Source organism: Lolium rigidum, chromosome 1 (genome assembly GCF_022539505.1).
Source record: "Lolium rigidum isolate FL_2022 chromosome 1, APGP_CSIRO_Lrig_0.1, whole genome shotgun sequence".
Taxonomy (NCBI): Eukaryota; Viridiplantae; Streptophyta; class Magnoliopsida; order Poales; family Poaceae; genus Lolium; species Lolium rigidum.
Window position 1 is genome coordinate 129,956,340 of NC_061508.1, and position 10,244 is coordinate 129,966,583.

Here is a 10,244-nt window from a genome sequence, read left to right on the forward strand (position 1 = left end):
ATGATTTCTTGGATGAACTTAGTCGTTATAGGTCCATCCAACTTGATTGGCTTCGCCTGCACCCATTTGGTGAATTTATGGATTGCAACCAATAGATAGTCTTATTTCAGTCTTCCCGGTACTCAACCATAATCAAATCCTTGCCATCATTTTCGTATTTTAAGATATGGCAGCTGGATGAGTTATGTAGCACCCAACAGGGCAACAATTATTAAATCGGCGATATATAGATCTCAACATCAGACATATACACATTGATACGAACCAGTCGTGTTCATTTATTCAGTAACCGTATACGCAGCATCGAAATCAATACAAAGAACTAAAACATACAAATGCAATATGCAATCTCATCTCTCGGGCCGAAAAGGCGCCAAACTAATCAGAGAACACACCCAGATCAAAGGTCAATGTTTGCCGTGTTGAGAAGGCTGGAACATGATGACATCCCTGCTGTTCACCTCCTGGCGGGGCCTCGCGTTATTCTCCATTTCCTGCATGGCGCACAAGGTGGAAACACCTCAGACCAAACTTTTCTTTTCTTTTCTTTTCTTTTAGCTGACTAGAATATCGGTCCACGGTCTAGTTCAGCCAAATTAAAGGCGGCTTTCATGTCGCTTTGTAATTTTTTAGTCACATTCTTGGTTTCCATGCTCCTTCTAGATGTATGTGGTTAAGCCTACCGCACGACAGCAGCCTGAAGACTTGGCTGTCTCGCTCGTACGACATGGGTCTCGAATTCACCAGGAGATTTCGTATGTCGAGTTCACATGATACTAGCTTCCATGAAAAGGAGTCGAGAAAACGGGAAGGAAGCTAGGGATGAAAAACTTACGTCGTGGACGGCCGTCCGAAGAAGCTCCAGCTGTGGTCTCGACACCGTGCGAACCTGCAAAATAAGAGTACATCGTTTAGAAGCAAATTCATACATGCTTCACCAACCATAGAAAAATAGCACGACTTCTGCCTTCGACTAGCTGGTGTGCCAGTGATATAGCACAAAATCCTCTATTCTTTTTTATTGCGGGAAGTAGAAAAAGACGAAACCGTGAAGATTCTTTGTGAAGAAAAGAATCGAAAAGAATCTGTGCATGGCATGCCAACTGCCAGGTCGTGGACATGAAATATTTTATGTGCAGTTGTTCATGGAATCCTACCCTCCTGACGATGGTCCAGATGACCCCTTCCGCGCAGGGCGGGGTGGTGAGGGAGCCCATGTATCGGTAGTAGACGCTGGCCCTGCCCCTGGCGCCCCTCGGGTCCATCACGCCCACCTTCTCCTCCCTGTCCTTCTGCTCCGCTATCATCTCCAGGTAAGGCTCCAGCTGCACGCATGTCGCCATGTTGGCTTTAGTTAAAGCTTACACAAGCATGGCGTTCTTACTTAATGAAAGAAAGGTTACCTTGTGGAGGAAGGCGTCGTGGGCGCCGATCTCGTAGAAGACGCCGATGACGGCGGCCTTCTTCTCTGCGCTCTGATGCAGCATGTGCAGCTCCAGGTCGTACCGGCGGCCGTTGACACTGTGCTCGGTGGGTGAGTGCCAGTGCAGTTGCTTGAGGTAGTAGACGGTGCCGTTGATGGTCACGCTTCCGGCATCGCCTTCGAAGTTCAGCTGCAACCAAACAAGAATGCATGCGCGTGCACGTAGGTTAGCCATCAATTAGCTGCTAGTATAGCAACGCTTCGATCGCCATTGACTGAAGGCCTACGTACCATGATGTCGTGGCCGCGGTTGATGATGGATGCCTGTGCGGGGCGGTAGGAGTGGTTGAGGTAGCCGAGGTGGCGCACCAGGGAGACGCGCGGGCTGGCGAGGTCTATGGGCGACTGCATCGAACCCTTGCCGCACGCCGACCACTCCTCCTTGATCTCGCCCCAGTGCGCCGGCCCGTTCTCTGCGTCCAGCGAGTAGCTGAACTCCTCCTCATGATCTGCGTGCGAAATGCGGTTAACTAAGGACATGCATGCGCGGGGTTCGATCGGAAGGAAAATTGGATGGTGGAAGCTCACCAGTTTCCTCCTGCGCTCTGGCTGCCGGGACGGCGGAGAGAAGCACGGCGGCGGAGAAGAGGAGGAGCGCCGCCGAGACGGCGAGACGACCTGGACGCAGCATGTTGTGGTAGCCTGATCTTCCGGTCTGTGTTGTGGCGTGCGTCTTTCGGCTCGTATGGTGGTCGTCAGAGATGATGGATGAGTTTATCGCGAATTGAACCGCGGTATTTGTAGAGGGGTAGAAGATTGCGATGGCGTCAGCTAGGTTGGAACGGTTCAGACCATTCAACCTTGCTAACACGAGCTACGGGGGTGGATGAATGCATGTACTGACGTACACACGCGAGGCAGGGAAGTTTGGTTATTGTGTGCTTATTGCTTAGTCGACACCGTGTTGGATAGACATGTTGCCATGTTGGGTTCAAAAAAGCTCCGGGTTGGTGCTAGTGGCAGCATGCCGTTTCTTCTCATTCGGAAACAGGCCAGATTGCCAACTTCGAACGCTGTCTTGTCCCACGCCTCCCCGGCGGCATGCCATTTTGCAGTACCCGGTCATCGAACCATCGCGAATTCGCGTGCGTGCTGAAACTCCTCTTCAGAACCGATCCTTTCTCGCGCCCACGAGGCCACGAGGTTTCTAGTTTGAATGTGCCCACACGTCCACCATCTGAAATATGTAACCGTGCTCCCGTGCCTGTTTGGTTGCTCACAACTTTTGCTCGCATCTATAAAATATGGCTCTATGGAGACTGTCGGGGTAAATGCAACCTCTAATCCATATTGTGCAAGTTGTTTTGTTGCCAACAATTTTTTACCCCATATTAGTTGTGAAGGAAAGGTCATAGCGTTTGGTTGCCCACAAATCGCGTTTGAGCAAATGCACGGCGGTTTAATTACGTCCAGCACGCGGAATACGATCACCTCCTACACTTTTTCATGAGCTTACTGATGCTCACAAGGTGTTCAACAAAATAGGAAATAACAGGACATCAATCATAGATCATATAATCAGCAAGACTAGCATACGAATAATAGTTCTTGCATTGGAGTTACACCACGAGGGCACGAGCGGCAGCTCATGATGCAACTTAAATTCATCAACCGAGATGTTACGTAAATACCACCTTGCAAAATATATATATACATGTCATCAGTGCAGATCAACCCTAGTTACTCCCAAAATGTATATCATGGATGCGGTGTTCATCATGAGCAGCAGAACACCAAGAAAACAAGCATCCAATGTTCCGGCTCCTCACAGGTAATACTTCGTCAGGAAGGCGTTAAACCAGGCCATCCTGACATCAGGAGTCGTCACCAGATACTTGGTCGCATGTGCCTTGTGATCCATGAGGTGGCTCAGAGCACGGTGGACCGCGGCTGGAGTAAGTGGAGCGGGTAGAACACAGCCGATGTAGATCCTCTTCATTTGAGCATAGTTCTCTATGGGCTTGTTGAGGAGCTCCGCGTCCCTAGGGTCGTTCTGCGATGATGAACATCATGTGCAGATCAACATGGATCCGGTGTTTGTCATCAGCAGCAGAACACCAAGACAACAAGCATCCAATGCTCCAGCTCCCCACGGGTAATACTTCGTCAGGAAGGCGTTGAACTAGGCCATCCTGGCATCAGGGGTCATCGCCAGATACTTGGTCGCTTGTGCCTTGTGATCCATGATGTGGCTCAGAGCACGGTGGACCGCGGCTGGAGTGAGTGGAGCGGGTGGAACACGGCCGGTGTAGATCCTCTTCATCTGAGCATAGTTCTCTATGGGTGACATGGGATTAACTTATCAATGCCTACAGATTGTAGACTAGGGTTTTAGTCGGAAGTAGAGGGCAAGTAGATCTCGAAGGTTTCAGCCGAAAAGTACTCGACGATGTAAAAACTAGGGTTGCGTGAAACAATGAATCGATCCTCTCTTTGTCCCTCGACTCCCCCTTATATAGGAGGCGGAGCCGAGGGATTTCGTAATACACAAGTTACAGAGTCCGGGAGGGTTTCTAACCCGTCCCGTAAGATTACAAGTGGTACTTTCTAATACAAATCTATCTTTCCTTAATAGTAACTTGGGCTTCCGAATCTTCTTTATTCTTCGAGTTATGGGCCTTCAGTAAACCCCGTGTACCATCTTCGGCAGGCCCATTGGGGATGCCTATGTCAGTAGCCCCCGAGATTTTGCTTGAATCGAAGAATCAAGGATAATCTCCAACTTTAATCATTCAATAACTCTGTCGAATTTATCACATATCTCTGGATATGCAATTATATATTGTACATGGATGATGGTAGTTGGGGCTAGTTTATCTGACGGATCAGGTACTAGTTAACTGCTCTAGTGGCAATCCGCAAAAACCTACTTCAAGATCACGTCCCTGGACATGATCTCAGGATACTGGTGTAAACTTCGACATGTGCCGCTTAATGTCTTACCATTCTGTCGAGTCCCAGTCATATTTTTTCGGGTACCTAACGCGTCCGTTAGGATTTTTCTTCGTATCTGTTGATACGGAAAAAAGTAGCAAACCGACGTCAGAGACGGTGCCACGCCGCTCAGAACGGATCTGGGGTCTTACCTTCGCAAAGTTTTGCGGCATTCAGAGATTATTCGCGACTTTGGCGCTCTGAGAATATATTGTCGAGTGCTTTTTCGGCTGTTGGAATAGCACATTTTATTGAGTCAACGGATGACGTATCTCGCCTTCCCGATGGGAGTATATGCAGAGTTATTTGTATAACTCGAAATATGCTTACTTATTCTTTCTTCTTTCTTCCCCTTTATAATTTCATCGGGCACGCGAACAGCGTTCCCGATGGGAGTAGCCCCCGAGGCTACAGCCAAGGACTAGTGCTTGGTTGTAGGCTCAACACTTTAATGCCTCATGTCGCTATATTGTCATTCTTTCTCGAACTTTTCATATCTATCGGGTGCGCGAACAGCGCTCCCGATGGGAGTAGCCCCCGAGGCTATGAACAAATGCTTGCATTTAGTCATAGGCTCTCGCCATTTCTATTTTGTCATACTCGAATTTTTCTTTTTTTTTTCCAAAGTAGCCCCAGAGCATTTGAGCAAAAACTTGTATTTGGTCAAAGGCTCTTGAGATTATCAGTCATCACTCATTGTCGCCAATTTTTCAAATTATCAAAGCCGATATTTTTCCATTGATAAAGTGACGTCAGTGCTGACGATAGCCACGACCATTGTATCGGGAAGACGCGAGCAACGCTCTCTCTCTGTCTTGCGGGCCCAAAGTCCTCGTCAATTTGACACGTCGTGCAAGTGGGGGACACACGTCCTCCACTTTTCCTGGCGCACGCACTGTAGCGCCTGTTCCTTCCCTTCATAGTGAATTTCGTTGTTACCCCTTATCCACGTGTACATCATCCATCTCACAATTTTTCCATCCAACGGTGCGTCGATTCACCGCACCCTTATTTAAGGTCATCTTCTTCCTCCGTTCACCTTATCGCTCGCGCCGCTCCTCTGCTTTCCTCTGCCAAAATCCTCCATTACGCCCCACACTTCTTGAGCTCAAACGCGCCCACCTTTTTCTCCTACGCCATTGTTGATGCCACCGCGTGTACGGCTCACTAGGCACAACACCCCGGAGTCGAAGATGGCAACTGAAGATCTGGAGTGGGAGAGATCTAAAATCTCCAACCAAGACATGAACCTGCTGAAGAAGCTCGAGTTCATGAAGAAGGAGAACGCGCTGCGCTTCCCCAAGGAGGAAAGCTATCCATCACCTCCAATCGAATATCGGGTCAGTTTCGTCGACCACCTTATTCGCGGTCTTTCTCCCCCTATCCATGAGTTCCTCCGCGGTCTCCTTTTTGTTTACGGGCTGCAGCTGCATCAGTTGACGCCCAACTCCATCCTCCACATCTCTATTTTCATCACCCTCTGTGAATGCTTCCTCGGAGTCCATCCTAATTGGGCTCTGTGGAAGCGCATCTTCTACTGTCGCCGCAATGGCTCCCACAACGTTGCCTACAACATAGGCGGCGTTGTCATTTGCGTTCGCCCTGATGTCGAGTACTTCGACGTCAAATTCCCCGACTCCATCCAGGGGTGGCGCAAAAGGTGGCTCTATGTGCATGAAGAAAGCTCCGACTCGGCGGAGTACAACATTGCTCCTTTTGATGGAGGGGTCAAGGTTCTTCGCCGCCGATCCTGGGACGCTGAAGCCACCGAAGAAGAGAAATCGGCGACAGAAGCGCTGATGACTCGCATCCATGAGCTTCAGAACACCCGTGGCAAGGAATTGTCGGGTATCCAAATCACAGCCTACTTCCTTAGGATTAGAGTGCAGCCTTTACAAGCTCGCAAAAATCCCCTTTGGATGTATGCTGGTGACGAAGATGTCGAGAGGCTCTCCAAAGACCTTCCTCTGAAGGACTTGGAGAAACTGATCCGAAGAATTTCATCGCTTAGCAAGAAGGATACTATTCCATCCTCTTGCCGCGTTGAGCCATATAGTGGCACCAACGCCCTCCCCAAGGTAATTTTTCTCTCGACTACTATCTTGTCCTCTCGATTTTTTAGTATTTGTCGACTACTATTTTGCTTGGCGTCCATTGCATAACTTTTTGTCGACACTTATTGTTTTTGTAGAACCACCCAGTTCTAGCTTCTCTTCCTCCTCTTCCTGAAGGTGGAGAAGTCGAAGAACGGACTGTTGTCACCGACGACAACCAGGGTACTTCTCGCCCTGAGAGTGAAGTCGCGGGTTCTCAGAAATCTGCGGCTTCCTCTGAAAAAGAAGTCGAATCTGAGGCTACCGCTTCGACACACTCCCTCCCCTCCGCTGTTTCTCCAAGGAACAAGAGGAAGAGGGACGAAGTTGCCGATTATGGGGCCTCCAAAGCCGGCACATCTCCTGCCGAAGAAGTTGTTCCTACTGAAGAAAGGACAACTTTCAACCCTTACTTGGATGCCCTTGTCAGCTCGTAAGTCCTTGCTACTCTTTTTTGTTTGCTCTCGATATTTTGTCTATGTTGTTTCTTATTTTTGTCGCCGTTTTATTTTAGTGGTGACGAGGATGAAGATCCACCTATTGACGCGGCTGCTCGAACGAGTACGTCGCGTACTTTAGTTGTCTCTGAAGCTCAACCTGACGGGGAGGAAACCTCGCCTCCAAAGCAAAACATCGAGCATCCAACTCCAGTTCCAAGCCCCCGTGCCCCTTCTCTGAAGAGGGATAGGGTCGAGCCGGCCAAGGGGCCTACCTTGCTAACTGGTAGTTCCACGGCTCCTTTAATGGATGATGTAAGTTGTCTCTTCTTCTCTCTGTTACTTTGACATTGCATTGCTTTGGACTTTGCTCTGATCTTTGCTTGGTGCTATCGAGCTTTTGCTTCCTATATTGATTTCTTTTTTTTGTGGTTTTCTCGTCAGCCTTCCATGAAGGAATTTGTCCGCCTCGGTACCCAATTTATCGGGTACCGTAATTATGCCACCAAGCTTGAAGGTACTATTTTTTCCTGCCTCTTCTCGTCGAACATACTCCTTCATTCTTTTTGTCGTGATATTTTATCGTCGTTTATTTTGCCGGAGACTCTTGCGGAAACCAACAAACGCGCTGACGTTCTTGCTGTCAAGTTAGAGCAGAGCGAAACAGCTCGCAAGAAAGCTGAAGCAGATGCTGCCGCTGTCGAAGATCTTCGAAAAAGACTTCATGACGCGGAAACTACTTTGAGCGAAAGCATAGCTCAACAGGCTGCTCGCGAAAAAGAAATCCTTACTCGCTTGGAGTCGCAGAGTCGACGCTTTGTGAGTAAGTACTCATATCTCTTCTATTTCTTCGGATCATCAAATTCTTCTTAGCTCGCTTTTTTCTGACAAGCTTCTGTTGACTCAGGGAAAACGCAGCAAGATTATGATCTGGAGAACCCTGAAGGTGATCGCCTTCTCGACGCTCTTTCCCTCCTTGAGATCCACGGAGATGAGGCGCGTGAAGGTCTTGCCGATGCTAGATCAGGTATGTCGCGGCTTTTTCCTTACTTCTTCCCAAAGAAGGAAGAACCCACGCCTTTTGCTGCTCTCGCCAAATACTTCAATTCTCCAGAAGATCTTGGGCTCAAACTTCGCCAAGAAGGTTTGAAAGTTGGCATCGAAGGCACTATTGCCTTGGTCGCTGACAGCCAACAAGATGTCGACTGGGCGCGAGTTGGCGACACGAAGGAGATGGAAACAAAGAAGTGGCAGTCGTTGATCAAGGCTGCCAAGCCAAATTCAAAGAAAATCCTCGCCTACCTCGGATGCAAGCCAACTCCTGCTCCTAGTTCATCGAAGCCGGAGGTCAAGTAGATCATCTTGCCTTCTTTTTTGTTTTTCTCTTTTGATGGTGTCGCCATAGTAGCTTTGGCGACAACTACCTCAGTAGTTCATTAGGGATCCTCCTTTTGTAATAGCCGTGTAAATACTTTGAGAAATCAATGGAAATATATTTTTCTTGATGATTGATGTCGAAACTTTTATTTCCAGTTGGTATTTGACAACTACACTTCAACTCCTCGACCTGCCGATGCTTTTCCTGTTTCATCCTACTCGAGGAAAACGCATGTTGATGATGTATTTATTGAAGTTTCCTCGAGTAAGGGTTCAGGATCAGACTTGAAAGAACTCCGCCAACAGCTTCAGTCTATGAAGAAACAAACACTTATAATAATGGAGCAGTCTCGAAAATCATCGGAGAAGGAAAAGATTGCGCTTCAACAAGCTCAAGAAGCTATAGCTGCCAATGAAACCGCCGTGGCTGAAGCTGCGCAAGCTGCCTCTCGAGAGAACACCATGCTTGAGTTGATGACTGAAGCAAGCTTGGAGATGGAGGGTATGTTCCTTAAACTGATCCCTCTCCTTTTTTCCTTTACCTGTTTTCTGCCTCTAACTGGTATACTGTCGCCAAATAGGTCTCTTTTTGGATGCTGATGCCGAAAATCAAAGAGTTGACACAAGATCAAATTTCCTTATTAACCTGGGACTTGACCATGGCGTCCTTTTCTGGGCTACCCCGGAACATACCCGACAAATTGTCAGATTCCAGGACCGCTCATGCCAATTTCGGGAATTCCTTGAGTTTTGTTCCAAAACTTTATCCATGATTTTCAATGCTATGTTTCCTCGGAATGTTCAACCGAAGTCTCTTCCTGAGCTGATGGAGAAATTTAAGGACTCGCAAAAGATCCATGGTTTTGTAAGAGCTCAACTGGTAGCTGGCGCTAGGGTTACCCTTATTATGCTTCAGATCTACCACCCCAAACTTGATATGACCAAGGTGGTGGAAACTGTTCATGCTAAGCTGAGGCAACGGCAAAGAGGTGTCGATAAAATCAATGCAAGAGTTACCCCAGTAGCTGAAGAGATAATTGATGACCTTCTTCGGATGGACGCTGACTTTTTTTCAGATGGCCATTATGCCGATTTTCTAGGTGCCTCTGCCGAAGAAGATAGAGTAAATATTGACGACCTGTTGGGTCACAACTGATTTTATATAGCTTATGTTGTCCGAAAAGAACTACAATTCGTTGTATGTATATTGTAAGTCAGATATATATATTTTTTCTCTCCTCTAGCCCCCGAGTGTTTCGGTGGCGATTTTCTTTATTGTGTATGCGAGGTTGAACCAAGGCAAATAAATTATATTGAGTATACTATATTTGCGGGTATTAGCCCCCGAGCCTTTTTGTTGATCACTATTTTGTATCTTCATTTATTTTGCGAGGTGCTTTGCACCAAGGCAAAAAAAAATTGGTAATGTATATATATATTGCAAGCCCCCGAGTCTGTCGAAAAAAGATGTATATCTTCACTATCTTTATTATATTGCGCACCGAGAGTCCGCCTCATTAAAAACCTTTTTCAGCCCCACTCGGTGCTCTGAAAAAGGAAAAGAGTGCGTCTGAAAACTCGCGGGTATTTCAGTACATTGTGTTTTTACAAGGAGGACTATATTTCGACTCTAGGCGTAAAAACGCCTGAGTTGCGCCACGTTCCAAGGATTTGGCTCGGCAACTCGTGTCTTCTTGTCCTTTATCCTGTATGCTCCTCCTTCGATTACTTCTGTAACGATGTAAGGGCCAAGCCACGGCGACTCGAGTTTTTCATGGCTTTTTTGATTAAGCCGTAGAACTAAGTCTCCAACCTGAAAGGATCTTGGTCGCAAACGTCGACTGTGGTAGTTTTTCAACTCTTGCTGGTACTTAGTGACCCGTGATAATACTTCGTCTCGAGCTTCGTCAAGTGCATCGA

The 10,244-nt window shown here is 47.6% G+C and overlaps 1 protein-coding gene across 1 annotated transcript; it reads right to left on the minus strand.

Annotated features, from left to right (window-relative positions):
- Nucleotides 1-254: 254 nt before the first annotated feature.
- Nucleotides 255-2,140, minus strand: LOC124682381 (alpha carbonic anhydrase 7-like). The gene is made up of 6 exons (XM_047217074.1): nt 2,012-2,140; nt 1,715-1,932; nt 1,404-1,613; nt 1,158-1,325; nt 836-889; nt 255-494 (listed from the first exon to the last, which is right to left on the minus strand). The coding sequence occupies exons 1-6, from the start codon at nt 2,112-2,114 to the stop codon at nt 408-410; spliced, it is 840 nt and encodes a 279-aa protein (XP_047073030.1). The 5' UTR covers nt 2,115-2,140; the 3' UTR covers nt 255-407.
- Nucleotides 2,141-10,244: the final 8,104 nt, after the last annotated feature.